We start from the raw sequence: 20,199 nt of genomic DNA on the forward strand, positions 1-20,199 counted from the left end.
TGTCCATCACCATTGCAAACAAGAAGGGGCTCAAAGCTGATCCCTGATGTAGCCCCACCTTCACCTTGAAACCATTTGTCACTCCAACTGCACACCTCACCACTGTCTCACTGTCCTCATACATGTCCTGCACCACCCTAACATACTTTTCAGCTACACCTGACTTCCTCATACAGTACCACAGTTCCTCTCTTGGCACCCTATCATCTGCCTTCTCTAGATCCACAAAGACACAATGCAGCTCCTTCTGACCTTCTCTGTACTTCTCTACCAACACTCTCAATGCAAAAACTGCATCTGTGGTGCTTTTTCTGTGCATGAAACCAAACTGCTGCTCACTGATCTGAACCTCTCGCCTTAGCCTTGCTTCAACAACTCTTTCCCATACCTTCATGGTGCTCTGCTTTTAAGACCAATATATGTAAATGAGCTCTGGTCTGATTGGCCAGTGGCATCCAAGGACAGTGTCATGTTTTAAGTCACTGAGCTCTTCAGTACGACCCATTCTACTGTCAGTGTTTATGGAGACTGCGTGGCTATGTGCTTGATTTTATACACCTGTTAGCAATAAGTGGTTGAAACACTGAAATAGAATAATTAGAGAGGCTGTCCACATATTTGTGGCCATGTTGTGGATTGAAACTGGGATTTCACACTAGTTTGCATCCCAGTGATGCCATAAATCTACAGCTCAGCTATTTCTGTCCGGCTCCACTCAAATCACTGCTTTTGCCGGGTGTACAGAGCGAAAGACGGGCAGCGTGAGAGCAGAAGAGCAAGATATACCTCCGCTGACAACAATGACATTGTTTCAGGTTGCTAAACGACTAAAATTTTAATGGTTGCTCTTGCTAACATCCAGCACCGCGAACAGTTCAACAGCATTTCAGCATCTATCTCTCCCTGACAAACCAGAGGAGCTGTGCAAGCAGAGGCTGCGCTGAATATGGGGGCAATAAAGTTGGCACTGTGAGCAAATATAACAGGCCTGAGACTCTGATTCTCTAAAGGGTTTAGCCAAAGCAAACTGATTTACACTAACAAGTTGTTTCACACCTTATAAGCATGACATTAACACTAAGAACATCTCAATCAAAGTAAACTAGCTGTATTTCGCTGCTGTTGGAACAAAACCTTGTATCTCTAAAATGGTAACTTTACAGGAGAAGGAAAAAACCTACTTTACTTTTAATGTAAGTCAATGGAACCAGAATTTTTTCCAAGTCATTTTGGGCTGTTTCTTTTGGTCTAATCAATGTGAAATTTACAAACAACGTAAAGGACAACAGGTATATTCAAATTACATCAAAAACTGAACAACGACAAAAATAGAGATTCGAAGTTTTGTTCCCGACAGCAGCAATAAATTTCAATACAATGTTAAACAACTGAAAAAAATAGTTCAAAACATCTACTATGTGTGGCTGATGTGCCTCTCCTGCTTTCGTGAGTGTCTCTCATGGACCGTCTTTTATTAAAATCACTGCTGGTAGTCAAAACTAGGCATCTGGGTGCTCATTTGCATTTTGAAATGAAATTTGCATTTTTGCTAGGCCAAAATAGTGTGTACTATATAATATGACCATGACAAAATAAGACACTATAAGCACAGTTTAACCTTAAAATGAACCGAGTTTTGACCTCAGAATCAAAAACTGTATCAATCCTGAAATTTTGTTTAGCCCTATATATATATATATATATATATATATATATACCCCTGATATTTATAATGTAAACTATGCTCTAGAGCTCTATATATATATCGATATATAAATTGGTAGATAAATATAATATTATGACACTGCAAGAAATTTTCATGATATTCAATGTCACAATTTTTTTTTCAGACATTTGATCAGTTGGAACTACAAAAAAAAGAAAAAACTACAGTGATATTTAATAAAATACTATTAAAAACTGAACACAGTGATATTTTATGTAATAATTGTTGCACTAAATCCAGTTAAACCGGACAAATTTGATCACTTTATAATGAAACATGCAGTTGGTCAGTGTCTGCAGGTACTGATGATATGCAAGATATCCTCAGATAAGTATATTGAGACATAATTTATCACGATAATATATATTGAAAAAGCGCCCAGCCCTAGCTCTTGTGCTGTTGCCTAGTGACAAGTAGCCATCCAAACAGAAAGAGAGGGGCCAAAAGGTTCAAAAGTTATGCAGAGGAATAACTTTTACTGTTTGCCCACAAAGAAAACATTACCAGTGCTTAGTAAGGCTGAATAATACTGGGGGGGAAAGTGTTGTATTGCAATATATTGCAATGGAGTTATCACTCTAGCAAAGAAAGGAGAGGAATTCCAGTGATTTTTCAAAATCTCTGCATAACTCACTGAGTGATTCAGAGCGGTTTGGTGTGAAATGGTTCAGATGTCTTTACAGTGGTGGCGACAGGAACCACGACTCGCCATGACTACAACACAGATATAGACATTTTATTTACTCTCCAGGCCAAAAAAATCGTCGTAAGCCAAGTCATGTCGTAACTGTCTGTGAGCTGTCAGAGGTGGACGTCTGGTTCCTATCACCACCACTGTAAACAAACTGGTGGCATTCCCCTTTAACGGGAGAATTAAGATACTGAGATTTAGCAATCATATCCTGTTAGAACTCATTAGGGCTGCACTTTATGTGCAACCTATCATCCTGCAATGATACTGGTTTATGATTTTAATCAAAATTGTTTACTTTTATTTGATCACATGAAGGTCCCAATTCATCAAGTGGTTGGTGTAGTGTAGGGGGTAACACCTCTGCATTCTACACTGGAGACTGGGGATTGGGGTTCAATCCCCCACCAGGGCAGGAACCCTACACTACACCAATAAGAGTCCTTGGGCAAGACTCCTAACACAGCCCTGGCCTGCCTGTGTAAAATGATCAAAAATTTTAAGTCAGTCTGGATAAGAGCGTCAGCCAAATGCCATAAATGTAAATGCAAATCAAGTCTCTAAACAGCTGAGGCTGGTCGGAGTATTCACAGCACACAATTATAGCACAAATTACAGCTCTGTAGTTTCACTGAGATCAGCTTTGCTTCTGCAGTCTTAATGGGCATAATTACATAACACTGACGTCATCCGTCTAATCACATCAGATGAGAATATAAATGGCAGAGAACAAAAGGGCACTCTTCAAGCAAAGACGATGACACAGCATGGTGGTATAATTTGATTTTAGACCAATGGGCTGTGATGGATATTGATAAGACTGATACGCTGTAAAAATATACAGCCTGTAAATATTCACAGCCTCGGCTCAATGTTCATTTTTTGCTCTTCTAAAGGGCCCATATCCTTAATTTTTTGCTCAAGGCCCACTTATAATGTTTGTGTGTGTTTATATACCAAACACAGTCAAGAGTTCAAACATTTTCCAACACTAGTTATATTTAAACCATGTACATGAACTATGTTTTGACTGACACCCTCCTTATGACTTCAGTGTGAAGGGGCGGGGCTAGATGCTGCAGGCTGATTGGGCAGATAAAAGTTCATGCACGTGTGACATCTAAAAAAGAAATTTTTGCCGTTTTTTAGTTTGTGACATCATTTGAAAACGCCTGTTGCTCTTTACATTGTGTGTAAATTTCATGATGAATGGACCAAAGGAAACAGCCCAAAATTACTTGGAAAAACATCTGGTTCCATTGACTTACATTAAAAGTAAAGTGAGTTTTTTCCTTCTCCTGTAAAGTTACCACTTTGGAGATGTTTGGAGATTTTGGAAACTCTTTTATTAAAAAAAAAGTTTTAAAAAAGCAAAGAAAACTTGTTTTCCCATGGTTACACTTTAAGAAGCAACCTAGAGTAAAGTAACAAAATATTCGCAGTGAGATCTTTGCTACCATGTGAGATGTTTACGGAGTCCGACACGATGGGGAAAGAGGTGAGACGTGAAACTGAATCTTGCACTGACCAGTTCTCTTATGCACAGTGACAAAACTGATGGCTGTCTAGAGGAGGTGAGGAACTGCAAATACCTCATTCTGCTGCACTTAAGTGCAATTGGGATGGATTAGAGAGCTTTTTTTAAATGCTAATACTTTAACTGCTATTCAAATATCGCTGTTGTCAGATCAAAACCTTGTATCTTCAAAATGGTAACTTTACAGGAGAAGGAAAAAACCTACTTCATTTTTAATGGAAGACAATGGAACCAGAATTTTCCCCAAGTCATTCTGGGTCATTTCCTTTGCTCCAATCATCAAGAAATTGGCACACAATGTAAAGGGCGACAGGTCATTTCAAATTATGTCAAAAACTGAAAAATGTCAAAAATTAAGATATGAGGTTTTGTTATTTTGGACCAAAAGGATTCGAAAAGAGAAGAACAGAGCTGTCCATCTTCACCTCCTTTCCTTGCAGATGATGGAGGCGAGGCGGTTCTGGGGTTCTGTAGAATGCTTAACACTGGAGCTCTGATCTAGGCCTCTGTTTGAGTCATTCCTTTATTGAAATAAAAGCACTTTTACCTGAAAATGATTTCACTCTACTCTACCCGTCTCTGTTCTTGCCGTGATACAAAAGAAAACCCGGGCCTCATTCTCCAGTTTCCTCCTATGGTTTTTCTTAAGTGTGTTCTTGAGAAAGCTCCTAAGAAAAAGTCTACGTCAGATTCATGACGGGTTCTTAAAGCGCAGAACTATTGTCACCTTTATGCTCTTGAGTGTGTGTAGATTCTGTTCTTACCTGAGAACAAACCCCAGATAAGAAAACAAAGGTGAATGTCAGAATCTTGGGTGGGTTTTAAGAAGAAATTTTGGTAACACTACCTACGAACATCATGTTTGTAAGCATCTATAAACACATTCATAAGATGCTATAATGCCTTCATAAGGCATTATAAACATGGCTATAAATATTTATAAAAATGCATGACATGTTATAGCCATGCTTATTATGCATTATGAATTGTTAACATAATGCATTATAAGTACTGTTCATAATCAATTACAAGAGCTCATAAGTTGTATTAGTCCGCTCTAAGTAAAGTGAAGCGTACTGGACTAAAGTCTCCTCCAGGGTTCAGACTGAGGCTTCAAGTTGAAGTATTTACTGAAGGATTTACTGAAACACTAAAACACATTAAAGCTCATTACAGGCTTCAGATGTCAGAGTTTAAACTAGAGCTGCCATCAGAGTTTCACCCAATGTGGGAAAGTCAATGTTCACCACCGTTAATGTGCACCACCGTTAGCCTGGCCCTGACTTAACACTGCATATCCAATAGAACGCCAGCAGAAACCAGCACTACTGGACTGCAGTGTAGTGCAGTGTTACAGAGTGAAGGGTTCTACCACTTGACGTTAGAACCAGTGAGGGAACAAATCACAATGACAGCACTCTACTATCTCCCCTCTCCCTCTCCAGACCTTCGCTCCACAGTGACTTCATGCTCAAACAAAATACTGCAAATCTCAGGCTGTAAATAAACTCTGAATTTGTCTTTACTTTACGCTCTCCAAGCTGGGACTGACTTCTTTGGCACTGACAGTGTAACATGTTATTAACACTACGCATAATGTATTATATTAAGAATTCATATTGTATAATAAACATGGCTGTAAAGTGTAATTCAGTGAAATTAATTTTTATAAATATTTATAACCATGTTTATAATGCCTTATGAATGCATTATAACATGATGAGTGTGTTTATGATCTCTAATGAACCTCCTACCAGTCTTAGTCTTTACTATCCAATCTAAGCATGTATTCACCTGATCATCGACTTTGTGGCGTACTAAGCTCCTCATGCAATAAAGGGTGTTTAATTAAAGAACCGTATACAACTGGGTTTCGCTGAGAAGAATCGTTTGACCTTGAAAAGAACCTTTTTTCCATTCAGATGGTTCTTTGAGTGCTCAGGATCATGTTTACTAAAAAAGAACCTGGAACAACCATTTTTAAGAGTATGCAGATGTTCCAGTGCTACATATTCATTTCTTTCCAACATCAAATTCACATTTAATTTGGATGTAAAGCTCCCTAGGTTTTGTTTCCAAGATAAGGACGCAGCTGAGGAAGGATAAGGTCACTGCCCAAAGAAAAACAAGTATCTCCAAATTAGTCATTTTACAAGGGAGGTCAAAAACGTTCTTACCTTTCAATGTCAATTAAAGTAAAGAGGCTTTATTCCAAGTGATTTTAGAGCATTTCTATTGGTCCATTCATTGTGAAATTTTCATGTGCTGAAATGATGTAGAAAAATGAAACTTGCCAAAAAAAATGTTTTGGACCGTGACAAATATATACGTACGGTAACTTTACAGGAGAAGGAAAAAAACCTACTGTGCCTTTAATGGAAGTCAATCGAACCAGAATTTTTTCCAAGTTATTTTGAGCCGTATCTTTTGCTCCGTTCATCATGAAATTTACATACGATATATGATGCATCATCACAGTCCAAAAACATAGTCGAATAACAGGCATGGGTCAAATCCAGAAACCATAGCAGAAGTGTTATGGTGAGCATAACACGAGGCAAACAAACACAAAAGGGCAAGGCAAAAGAGTCGAAGAGGGGTCTTAGGGATCTCAGTCATGTGATCTCCCAGAGGAGTCTGGGAGATGGAGTCTTTCTTTTTCTTATATATTTATACATGTAACACACACACACACACACACACACACACACTAATGATGAGTGTGAATATGAAACCATAACTCATTCTCCTTTCACATCACGATGTATTATTTAGTGAAACGTTGTATGAGTCAGAGTCTCTGAGCCAGCTGAGCATTTCCTCTCCATGGTAGGAGGGGGGTGGAGTGCACGGTGATGTGAACAAATAATCCGAAGATGTTTTAGATGCTGATTCATTATATTTTGATGGAAGGTCAACAAGAATTGAATCTTTTAAATGATATGATATGAACGAACGGAGCTCAATAGGACCAGAAACATGAATGCACAAAGTAAAAAAAGGACCATTTAGATTTCAGGATCACACCGAAATCTTCAGGATGCCTATATTTTTAAAGTAAGAAAGGATTTTTCAAAAGGAAATATGGGTAACGGTCTATTTGGATGGTCCACTGGAGATTCTTTGTAAATGTTCAGTTGGCCTTTAAGTAACATTCAACTAAATATCTGTTAAATGCAACTGACCTTGGAGGTTAGTGTGAAACCCAACCCTAACCCTGACCATAATGTTGTTGATAATCCACTGAACATCACAAGAAAGTGTGTTAATGAGTTAAGTAGCTGGAAAGCATCTACAGGGGACCATCCAAATAAAGTGCGACCGGAAATATTTATACTTAAGTATTGATTAGCCCACCCCTACAACAATAACACTTAACTCTTATATATACTATACTCTTATAATGAAATTTTCAGAAAAAGGATATTGCAGATTATTATAAACCAGCACTTCATGAGTATTAGAGGAAGCCAAAATATTACACAGCACTACAGAAATCTCTGTAACGGTCACTAATCCACAGAGTCCTAGTAAGGGTTCGGACTCAGAAACCTCTGGGAGATCACGTGACCCCACTTCCTTTGAACTCAGAAACTCAAAAGGACTCCATCTCCCAGAATCCTCTGGGAGATCAGGTGACTCCTGAAATCTCCACACGCACCTATCAGCGCTCTAGATAACCGGAGTACTAATTATTGTCACCCGTGTAGTTGATCCTATGATCTTCCTATTAGCTTATAAGCCGGGCTTTAGCCTTAGACAGTTGGTATTGTTTCCATTTGCGAACGACTGACCGATATATCTGTTGTGTATGTCTGTGGATGACCTGTACTTTACGTTTCTCCGACTCTGCCTTTCGCTCTGCCCTCTGGCTTGTTTGCCCTGGATTTCTGGTCACTGTTTTTGACCTTTAGCTTGTTTTTTGACTACGCCTTCTGCCTTCTCCCTTTTCAGAAACTTCGCTGTAGTGCTAAGTTTGTTGTCTTATATCTGTTGTGCCTCCTGGATTTGAATCCTGCCTGTTTTTTGACCACGAACTTGGACTCTGATTTTTCTAGTGAAGCCTTCCTTTTGTCTTTTTACCCGCAAGCGTCTGAATTCTGTTGAAACATTACAGTAACATTTTATCTGAATGGCGACTTTCATGGCACACGCACACTTAATGATATATTTACGAGCCAATACTCCGCAACTTGATGCTTTATACAGTAAAAGACACTGTACTGACGTAAGAGGCCTTAAATCAAAGTCCATTTATAGCACTGTTATGAAGTATCACTCCCAAGTAATGACATTTATAAGGCACCTAAAAGTACTTTTACTTTGGGCGCTGAAAAAAAAAATCAGAAACCAGTTTCTAATCCAATCTAAAGGTGTCCTACAGGAAACCAGTGGTCTCTAATGGTAACCATTAAGCCAATACCCACCAGAAAGCAAAATGATCAGGTTTTAATCCTAAAGATTCTAATGGTTTTCTTAGTGGATATAAAAGCTAGTAATTTTGTGATTTTATATTAATATTATATTCATCTCTTCAACTCCTTGAGACCACCAGTGGTTCCAAAACACACTTTGTCATGTTCTTCAGAACTTTCATATTTCATAAGCTACATTCAGAAGCTGGGCATCTTATGAGGCTGTAGCTCTTCTCTCCAGTCAAATAGACGGTGATGTCATTTTAAACCCTTATAATAAAAGAAGCTGAACTCAGTTTGTTTTTCTACTGAAAGTCGACCCGTTTTTCCCCAAATCTGGGCTCTAAACTATAAACAGACGGCGTCTCTTCAGTGATCTGCTCTGGAAACATCACTTTTAGAGAATAACACAAAGAGCATCTGAGATTTTTGGCTTTTAGCTGTAAATTGCAAGCATATAGTGAAATGTGCGATGGTAAAACACATGTTCTGTTAATTTGAGGGGAATTTCCATTTATTTCACACACTTACTGAAAAATTTGCCTTACGTCATGGTCATGAAAATTCAGATGGACCAACCAAAATACACCCTGGACAATAAGAGGTTAAGAGGAAACACAGACAGCGATCTACTTTTATTTTTACTACCTTATTTTTTCTACTTTTATCACTAATTATTGCTTAATTATTGTTGCATAAGAGGCCTTAAGGTGAAGTGACACACCCGATTCATTTAAAACACTGTTATGAAGGATAATGGACCTCATAAGGCACAAAGACTACTTTTACTTTCTATGTGTATCTAAAAGCTAATAACTTTATACTTTGTACAGACAGCAAACTTCTACTTTCATGGTTTTCCCTCACTTTTATTTAAAAAAGGGTATATAAACGTTTGAGTGCAGGATGTTTGTAGCTATAAATATTCATACATTTGAAAAAATATGCATGAAAATTGCAAATTGAGCTTCGTTATGGTGTTATAAATGCAACAAATGCCTAGTGTCACCTCATGTCAATATAACGGCATTTAACTCTTAAAACATCATGTCACATTGCAGTTAATGGCAGTTCCAAATGCTACCCCGTTGAAAGGGGACCTCCACCAACATTTTAAACTTTGTTAATAAGTCAGTGTGTGAGATGTAAACAGAGTGGTTTAGAGTGAGGGGTTCAGAGGGGTTTGGTGTGAAATGGTTCAGATGTCTTTACAGTGGTGGTGATGGGAACCAGGGGTCACCTTGACCACAACACAGACATAGCCATTTTATTTACTATCCAGAACCAGCAGAGAACCTACACGAGTCTTCTGGAATGCCTATTATATATATTTACAAAAGGCATATTCAGCCAAAACTTTATTACAGTGTCTCAGTCTTCAGGCAGTGAATTCATAACCACTTCACGCAGGAACTTTCTGTGATGGAGCTTTTAGAGGTGGACGTCTGGTTCCTATCACCACCACTGTGAACAGTTCTGCTTCACACCAAACCGCTCTGAATGACTCTGTTTCCATCTTAACCACTTAATTATGCAGAATTTCTAAAACAGCAGTCGAGTTTCCCTTTAAGGTGGAACGGAAAACAAGCAGCTTCGTCACTCACCTCCACCTGGTCCGTGTACTGCTCATGGAGCTTCACTCTCTCCTCCTTCAGCTGACGGTTCTCCAGCAGCAGGGCTTTTCCCAGCTGAGCAGCGAGGAGAACCTCTTCTTCTTTGCGTCGCAGAGCGGCTAAAAGCTCGTCTCCGTCCCGGTAAGCAGGCAGCTCCTCCTCGGCGTCGAACTCGTACGGGTAGAAGTCCTCCTCCTCCTCCTCCTCCTCCTCCTGCAGCTCCATTCTGCGAGCTTCGAAACAAAGCTCCTCCACTCGGCTCATTGTAGTTTTTAGCGTAGAAAGGTCTTTTTCCCCTGAGTTTCCAGTTCGTCGCGTTAGCTGTGAGAGTTGTGTGGGGCGAGGCGAGGCCACATGCCGCCGCGGTGGCTCTCAGTGCTGAATGAACCCGCTCGCTCCATCAGTCACGGGGAGAGAGGGAGTGGGCTGGGCCTGTCACCTGCAGCCGCTCCGCTGGCGGAGGTGGAGACACAGACCAAACACACAGAAGGTTTTGTTGTGCCTGTTGATAGTTTTCCAGTGGCGTCACAACCTCGCTGCCGGTTCTACATAGACTCAAAGAACACTTTGGATGATGAAAGAGTTCTTTGCATCATGAAAAGGTTCTTCAGATTTGATGGGGTGTAGAACCTTTTTGAAAAGGGTTCTATATAACACGCAACGCGGTTCGTCTGTTGTCACAAGCTTAACACTGATGATACAAGAACCCTTTTGGGTGCTATATAGGACCATATACAACACGTTCTCTATCAATCTGAAGAACCATTTCATGATGCAAAGAAACCTTTAGTCATGCAAAGGGTTCTTGGAGTGTTCATGGTTCTATATAGAACTATCTTCTTTAAAAATTCCAGCTTTGTTGTCACTACAGCAACAAATAAAAAAAAGTTTTTGTCTTTTCTTAGTAAAGAAGATAGTTCTATATAGAACCATGAACACTGAAAGAACCCTTTGCATGACTATCTTCTTTACTAAGAAAAGACGAAAACTTTTTTTTTATTTGTTGCTGTAGTGACAACAAAGCTGGAATTTGAACGCCTGGGATTTCCCTGTACTTTCACGCTAAATAGAGTCACTCCACAGAATATGTTTCCACTCCTCAAGAGTCCAGTGGCGGCGTTTTAACCCCTCCACCTGACGCTTGGCATCGTGCTTGGTGATGTGACGCACCTGCTCAGCCATGGAAACTCTGCCAAGAAGCGATTGGCTCCTCCCACTCCTCCATGTGCTTTTTGTTTACTTTTTGATGTCCACCTGCTCCTTTTTTTGGTTTTCACAGTCCTGCCCCCTTGTTTCATGACTTCACCCCTGATTGTTTCCACCTGTTTTCCGCCTGTCCCTCGTTATCCCTGTGTTTTACAAGCCCCATGTTTGCCCTGGTCTGTGTTGGTCTTTGTACTTTGATTATGATTTGATTGTTTGATTATGTATGTGCTGATTGTTTGATATGTTTGATGTGTTGGATGTTTTGCTTGATCTGTTCGAAGTGTTTTGTTAAGTAATGGGATTTCTGTGCTCCTTGTCTTGTCTGTCCCTCCTGCTCTTCGTGTTGGCTACCTGAACCTGGACTGTATCGACCACGACCCTGGATTTGCCCAAAATAAAACTCGCTTTACTCAGCATGTGCATCCGCCTCATCGCTCCACGTCACACCAGTGCAGTTTTTGTGCCAAAGTTGATGCCAGAGGAGGTTTGAACTCTGCAGTTACTGATCAGCAGAGCGTTGGAGACTTTTATGCACTATGCATCTCAGCACTCGGCAACCCCCAAACAGGCCTCACCAGGGTCGACCAAAGAAGTTGAGTCCATGTGTTCAGCATCACATCCAGAGGTTGGCTAAAAAAATAGACGCATGAGTGCTGCCAGCATTGCTGCAGAGGTTGAAAAAGTGGGATGTCAGCCTATCAGTGCTCAGACCATATGCCCCACAAAGCATCAACTTGGTCTGCATGGCCATCGTCCCAGAAGGAAGCCTCTTCTGAAGCTGATGAACAAGAAAGCCCACAAACAGTTTGCTGAAGACAAGCAGTCCAAGAACATGGATTACTGGAACCATGTCCTGACCACAAGATATGGAACCATCATGAGACTAAGATAAACTTGTTTGGCTCAGATGGTGTCCAGCATGTGTGGCAGCACCCAGGTGAGGAGCACCAAGACAACTGTCTCTTGCCTACAGTCAAGCATGGTGGTGGTAGCATCACGGTCTGGAGCTGCATGAGCATTGCCGGCACTGTGGAGCTGCGGTTCATTGTGGAAAACATGAATTCCAACATGTACTGTAACATTCTGAAGCAGAGCGAGATCCCCTCCCTTCGGAAACTGCACTGCATGGCGGTATTCTAACTCGACAGCGACCCCAAACACACCTCCAAGATGAAAACTGCCTTGCTGAGGAAGCTGAAGGTAAAGGTGATGAACTGGCCAAGTAGTCTCCAGACCTAAACCCAATTGAGCACCTGTGGGGCATCTTCAAGTGGAAGGAGGAGGAGTGCGAGGTATCCAACATCCACCAGCTCCGTGATGTCATCATGGAGGAGTTGTACAGGATTCCAGTAGCAACCTGTGCAGCTCTGGTGAATTCCATGCCCAAGAGAGTTAAGGCAGTGCAAGATAACAGTGGTCACACAAAATATTGAGCACAATTTGGACATGTTCACTGTGAGGTGGAGTCACTTTTGTGAGATACATGAGATGAGATATGATATATATGTGTGTGTGTGTGCCCAAAATTGCCTTTCATTAAAATAAAAGTGTGTTTTTCCTTCTCCTGTAAAGTTACCATTTTGGAGATACAAGGTTTTAAGATTAAGTGACTCTTATCAGTCCCACAATGGGGAAATGTCATCTCTGCATTAAACCCCTCCATGCAGTGAAACACCACATACACACTAGTGAACACACACACTAAGTGAACCCGCTGACCTTGATTTTGGACTGTGGATCAACACGGCGAGAGCAACTGATCTAAGTGACTTTGAGGCTGCATTATTTGGTCACAGAACTTCAGTCACAAGTTCAACTTCAGCTACATAAACACACACACACAATACATAAAACACGCACAAAAATTCCAGGGCAGTTTGAATGGTGTGACTGCATGACGGACAATGGAATGCTGTTAGACTGGGTAATCCTAAACCTGCACCCTGAGAGATGAACTGGAGACTCCAAATAAAGAGCTCCAATTTTTCCAACTCAGACAGTCCCTTCTGAACAGCCTGCTGCCTCGATACTCTGCTCACTTTATCATGTTCAGAAGGCTGTGAATGGATGGGTTGAACATTTTCAGTAGTGCATTGTGCATCATAGTGCACTCCAAACCGTCCATAAGCTGCAAAAAACAGCCTGTTTTGAATTTACTGTTTTTGTGATGTCACAAAAACCAACACATTTACACGTATCTGCCTATTCTGCCTACAGTATAGCCTCACACACTCACACTGAGGTTACAAGGAGTGTTTAATCCCAGGCTGCTTTTTGAATGAGGCGCAGTAGAGTGTAGCCAATCAGAACAGAGCTAATTTACATATGCATCAGCACCCAAAACACTGAAATCACTCTGTTTTTGTTTTAAATTCAGTTTTCTGTCATTGATTTTACTGAGCAAGTGAAACTGAGTCAGCGGTGGTGTTTTAATGGAAGTGAGTTGTAAGATTCACTTGATAAGTATTGGTTTGGTCAGTGTAACCTAGTGGTTCTTTAAGGGTTCTTTAGTAAAGAAAATGGTTCTATATGGAACCATGAACACTCCAAGAACCCGTTGCCTGACTGCATCATGAAAGGGTTTTTCAGATTGATGGTGTGTTGCAAGTGGTTCTATATAGAACCATTCTGAAAAGGGTTCTATATAGCACCAAAAAGGGTTCTACACTTAAAAATAATGGTTCTTTGAAGGCTCCATAGTAGAAGGTTCTATATAGAACCATGAACAAAAAACAATTTGCATCTTTAAAGCATTCTTCAAATTGATGGAGAATGTGCTGCAGATGGTTCTATATAGAACCTTTTTAAAATGGGCTCTTCTATTGTTACAGGCTTGACATTGTGCTTTTTAGAACCATATAAAATACATAAAATATTCTCCCGCAATCTGAAGAACCATTTCATCAGCCAAAGGACTTATTCATGAAAGGGTTCTTTTGAGTGTTCATGGTTCTATACAGGACCATTTTCTTTACAGAATCATTGAGGAACCATCAGTGTACTATGCGTGTGATATCAAGCTTTTAATAATAGAAGAGTCCTTTTTAGCGCTGTGTAGAACCCTTTTCAAAAAAGTGTTATATAGAACCATATATAACACATTCTCCATCAATGTGAAGAACCATTTCACCATGCAAGGAACCAGCTAATGGAGCCAATATATTTATTAAAGAACCCTTAAAGAACCAATTTTTAAAGTGTTCTATGGTTACAATGTCAAGCTTTTAACAATAGAAGAACCCTTTAAAAAAGGTTCTATACAGAACCATCTGCAGCACATCCTCCATCAATCTAGGGAACCATTTCACCTTGCAAAAAAGCTTTTAATCATGCAAAAGGTTCTTTGAGTGTTCAAGGTTCAATACAGAATCATTTTCTTTAGTAAAGAACCCTTGAAGAACCATCTGTTCTTAAGTGTGTCCGGCTGAGCGTAACTGCAGCTTAGTTACACAGTAATAACAATGCAATGAAGTAGCTCTAACTTAGACCAAGCTTTATGTTCTGTTTCTACTTAAAATAGTACATATTGCTTAACTGAGTGCCCTGCTACTTAGTGCAGTTGTGTGGAACCACATGACAACACGTTTAAGTGAATTCAGCTTTTCTTTTTTAGGCAATACATAAAATAAACAGTCCAGATAACTAGAATTTACTCAGATCACCTTCGTGTGATTTTCATATTAATCAGACTACACATCTTAAAATCTGCTTAACAGAGTTGCATTGACAGCATTTTGAGCAAATCCAGGGATTGGGGACTAGCGAAGTAGTGCACTGCTAACAACAGGGAGATTCACTCGAAAGAGGCCCTGAACATTCTGTAATAACTCGCTGGGACAAATCAATTTGAACCAGACATGTTCAATGAGCTTCTCAGTATGTGGAGCTTTGAACAAGCCAGGATGCCCCTGCGTCGAAGCGATGAGGTGAGCACCGGACAGCTGTTACAACGTTTAACCCCCATTTGCAATTCCGGGTAAAGACCCCCAGACCTCTTTATGTGTCTGGCAGAAAACAGAGATCACTTCCAGTAATGCGATTGATTGCGCACACGTCAAGGTATGTAGTGTATTTTCCTGGTTCTGATTGCTTTGTCCTAACAGGAGTTACAGCAGAATATTAGGGGCCTCTTTCGAGTGAATCTCCCTGTAAAGATTTGTAGCTATCAGCTGTAGAGCCTACAAATTTTTGTAGCTATAGCAATAATTTTCACTACAATTTCACCACAGGCTTCAGACAATCCATGCAAAATCCGAACCATAGAATTTTCCCGTTCCACCTTAAATGGTGCCTGAGGCACCAGATTGTCCTGCTGCGCCATTTAAGGTGGAACGGGAACATTCAAACGAGAAGCAGGAGAATGAGATGCTGACTTCAGCTGAGTGCTTACAAATGCAAATAAGTCCTTCCATCTCCAAATTGTTGATGTTCGTCTTAAATCTCTCTCTTTGCTATTTTTATCTGCGTTGCTATGGTGACCAACAGTCAGTGCGTCAGTCTTCAGCGTTAAAGGTTGGTGAATTAGCAGTTCTACATTTACTCCAGTGTTTAAGACCATTTATTGGGAAAACTGTTAGAACTGTGCGTTATAACGATTTTACAGCAAAGGAGGATTATTATGTTATTTTACCTAGAAATCTAGTTCTGCTGTGGAGCCGCAGCAGCTCTGCAGCAGTGGAGAGACTGTTCAGGCCTTATTCTCACCCCAAACAGAGCCAGAGTCACTGATGAGGATTTGGAGGCTGAAGTGTTGCTGAAGTTTAAAGGACTCTGAATGTCTATACATCTTGGTGATGAATTTAAATTAGAGAAAAATGGTTTGATTTGTATCCAGTTATTTTCATAGATTTTTGTTAGGAAAACCTGGAATGGATGAAACCTGGATGACTTTGCCTTAACTTAGTCTAATGTTTTGTTGGATTTCCCACCTTTGGTTGTGTAAGTTTGACTGTCGGTTACACTAAAACTTACATTTAGGTTATCTTTTTGTAGATTGGCAGCTTTTTAATTGTATATTTCTTTCTGGCACATAATTAAAGCTACTTTCACATCATAAGCCTCATTTCTGAAATCCGATTTTTCGCTCAAATCCGATCTCTCTGACACAATAGTTCATACTCGTTTAGGTAAGTGACTCAAATCTGTCATTAATGTGACGAACCAGTGTCCTGAACTGACCCTCATGAGCTCCTCCTACTCAGTAACGTCACGTGACTGAATCACTGCATCCTCAGCACAAACTAACGAGCAGAACGAGCTTCGCTGAGAAGATCATTAACTCTGATCATCTCTCAGCTTCATTATTAGAGCCAGACGGAGGAGAAAAAGGTGAGATGAGCTGCTTTTCCGCCGTTTACAGGCTTAATGTCTGTTTGGCGCTGCTGCCATGGTAACGCTGAATGATGGACTAGCGCAGTGAGAAAAAAGCACATGAATTCTGATCTGAGCGTCACATTAAGGTCACACTGCCGCGAATTGGATACGTATCTGATCTAGGACCACTTATGAAAGGCTATGTTGACATTATGAGGTTGAAGTCATTTTCTGCCCTAATGTGACTCAGATCTGATGTTTTCAGAGCTGTCAAGTATCTAAAAAGTAGCAAGCAAAGTTTATTTATAGAAAAGAAAAGAAAAGAAAAATCCGGGTTCAAGCTCCCAAGAGCGTCACCATTGGCAACAGTGGCAAGGAAAAACTCCCAAAGAGCAAGAGGAAGAAACTTTGAGAGGAACCAAGACTCAGAATGGGAACTCATCCGGCTCTGGTCAACACTGGACAGCAAACATTGTTAGTATAAAGTGTTATAGTACAAAGCGGAAAAAACAGGTGGGCAGTGGTTAATTTGATTAGTTTATGATTAGCAGCAGCAGCATCTGAGGGTGAGGATTGCACAGCGTTGTACAGCAAGAAGCTCAGTGGTGGTCAAGCCGGTCCAGAAGGCTGGAGAGCAGTCGCACCGATCAAGGCAGAAGAGACAACAGCATCAGACGCACAGGATGGGCAGCTATTCAGCTTGGCAAAGAAAGTAAAGAAAACACAGAGTCAGTTCTGTAATAAATAACTGACCACAGATTACAGTATAACAGAGAAGCAGAGACTCCAGCAGGTCCAGATCTGACAGGGATAACTAACTACCAAAGGCTCCACTATAGAAGTAAGTTTTTAGCCTAGACTTAAAGACTGAGGCTGTGTTCCGAGCATTAACAGGAAGATTATTCCAGAGCTGGGGGGCTTTGTATGAGAAGGCTCTCCCCCTTGATGTAACTTTATTAATTCTAGGTACCAGTAGTGAGCCAGCACTTTGAGATCTAAGTAGGCGTGATGGTTCATAGTAGGAGAGAAGTTCACTCAGGTACTGAGGGCCGAGTCCGTTTAAAGCTTTATTGATCAGTAATAGAATTTTAGAATCAGTGAGAAATTTAACTGGAGTAGTGCAGTAATTTTTCAAAAAGTAGCTGAAAAGTAGTGCCGTACTGTCATGACTGGCCCCTCCCAGTCTTCCATGTGTGTTTGTTTACATGTCCATGTACTTTTTTGTTTTGTTTCCTCCCGGTTCTGCCCCCTTGTTTCCTGACTGATTGTTCCCACCTGTTTTCCACTTGTGTCTTGTTATCCCTGTTTGTATTTGAGCCCTGTGTCCTTCTTAGTCTAGTGCTGGTCTTTGTTTGATTTGTTTGTGCTGTTTGATGTTTAAGGTGTATGTATTGCTTGGATTTCTGTGTTTCTGTTTAATACATCTGTCCCTCCTGCTCTCCGTGTTGGCTCTATGACCCTGGACCATTTCGACCCTGATTCTGGATTTGCCCATAATAAATCTCACTTTTCTCCACATATGCATCCGCCTCCTCATCGTTAACCACCGTTACACGTACTTTTCAAAAAGTAGCTAAAATATAGTGCATTACTTTTAAAAAAATAGCTAAAATGTAGTGCAGTACCTTTTTTTTAAAAGTAGCTAAAAAGTAGTGCAGTATTTTTTTTAAAAGTAGCTAAAAAGTGGTGCAATACTTTTTTTAAAAAGTAGCTAAAAAGTAGCCACACCATTTTTCTGGAAAAGTAGCTGAATAGCAGCTAGCTACAAATTTTGGGAAAGTAGCTACAAAGTAATGACTCATTTTTCAGTAGCTAACCCAACCGAGTAAATCCAACAATCCAATCCAGTGGAGTGGCTGGAAAACAGTCGTGTAGACATGAATCCTGAGACTTTTGGAACGTACAACCACACAAACATCAGGGAGAAGAAATAGAACGGCAGAAAAAGGCAGGATATGGGCCCTTTAATGAGTTATCGAGCTGCCTCTGACGGTCATTTAATTGTCTCTGGGATAAAAGAGAATAAGAGGATGTAACAAACCTAATAATCAGATCAAGAAAAGAGGCTTAAGTCTTCAGTTTAAGGGTCAATTAGTCTCTCCCCCTCTTTAATTAAACCTGCATGTGGTTGCGGCGGCACTGTCCCTGCCTGCGAGCGGTTTGGGACTCGGGGGGGTGGTGGGGGTGGGGGGTGGGGGGTGTGGTGTGGGGCGTGTGTAAATGTGCTTGTGGGTGCTTTCAACAGGTCAGGGTTCAGCGCATAAAAAGCTGTTTAGGAGAAGAGCCATTGGGGGGGTGAATAAAGGAGGCGGCATCCCGACGCATGGCACCCTCATTGTGTCCGGATGACCCAGGCGTCTGTGCATATGGCACGGGGCAGGAAAGCCCAGAGTGAAAGGGGGTAAATCAAGAGACGTCCACCCAGCAGCGACTGGCCTATTGTTGTCGGACAGTTTACAGTCTTCTAATGAAAGGACGAAGCCTGCGTGAGGGCGTGCCATTAAAAAGCTTTAATTACTTAAGAGAGCCTTCATAGAGGTGCTCGACTGGGTTGAACAGAACCGGCCAGAACACACTTAAAGGAACAGTTCCTCCCCTCTTAACCCGAACATAGTCAGTCAGCTGAGACACAACTACAAGGCCAAAAGTACTAGATTGTACACACTTAAAAGGGTTTCGTTCAGGGTTTCAAGGGTTCGTTAGTAAATGCAGTTGTTCTATTTAGAACCATGACGTCTATATAGAACCATTGGCATTCTTAAATGGCTCTTTACCTGGTGAAATGTTACAGCAGACTGATGGAGTATTTGTTGTATATGATTCTATTCGAACCATTTCACCATGCAAAGAACCATTTAATCAGGCAGAGGGTTCTCTGAGATACGATGTTAAGCTTGTAACAGAATACGTCTTTTTGGTACTACATAGAACCCTTTTCAAAAAGTTTCAATACAGAACCATCTATAACACATAAACATCTCTATGAATCTGGAGAACCATTTCACCATGCAAAGACACCTTTAATCAGGCAAAGGGTTCTTGTGTTCATCATTCTACATAGAACCCCCCTTTTTAGTAAAGAACCCTTGAAGAACCATCTTTTATTAAGTATCCATACACAACGCATTTTCCATCAAGCTGAAGAACTATTTTACCATGCAAAGAACCCTTTAATTAGGCAAAGGGCTCTTTGAGTGCTCATGGTTCTAGATACGATGTTAAGCTTGTAACAGAATAACTCTTTTTTTTCCGATACAAAACTATCTATAACACATTCTCCATCAGTCTGAAGAACCATTTCACCATGCAAAGAACCCTTTAATCAGGCAAAGGGTTCTTTCAGTGTTCATCATTCTATATAGAACCCCCCTTTTTTAGTAAACAACCCTTAAAGAACCATCTTTTATTAAGTATCCATACACAACACATTCTGCATCAATCTGAAGAACCATTTCACCATTCAAAGAACCATTTAATCATGCTAAGGGTTCTTTGAGTGCTCATAGTTCCAGATACGATGTTAAGTTTGTAACATAAGAACTCTTTTTGGTACTACATAGAACCCTTTTCACAACGTTTCTATACAGAACCATCTATAACATAATCTCCATGAATCTGGAGAACCATTTCACTCTGCAAAGAACCCTTTAATCAAGCAACGGGTTCTTTCAGTGTTCATCATTGTATATAGAACCCCC

General features: G+C 40.5%; 1 protein-coding gene across 2 annotated transcripts in view; it reads right to left on the bottom strand.

Annotated features, from left to right (window-relative positions):
• The window catches only part of si:ch211-235m3.5 (BICD family-like cargo adapter 1), a 48,583-nt gene extending 38,190 nt beyond the window's left edge, over positions 1-10,393 (bottom strand). Inside the window, exon 1 of one of the 2 annotated variants that reach the window (XM_037531181.1) lies at positions 9,974-10,393. In XM_037531181.1, the coding sequence (XP_037387078.1) occupies positions 9,974-10,246 (273 nt within the window). In that variant the 5' untranslated portion in view covers positions 10,247-10,393. The remainder of the gene's footprint in view (positions 1-9,973) is intronic. The other variant, XM_017691739.2, reaches the window with a different exon arrangement.
• Between the last annotated feature and the right edge of the window lie 9,806 nt (positions 10,394-20,199).

Source organism: Pygocentrus nattereri, chromosome 19, assembly GCF_015220715.1.
Source record: "Pygocentrus nattereri isolate fPygNat1 chromosome 19, fPygNat1.pri, whole genome shotgun sequence".
NCBI lineage: Eukaryota > Metazoa > Chordata > Actinopteri > Characiformes > Serrasalmidae > Pygocentrus > Pygocentrus nattereri.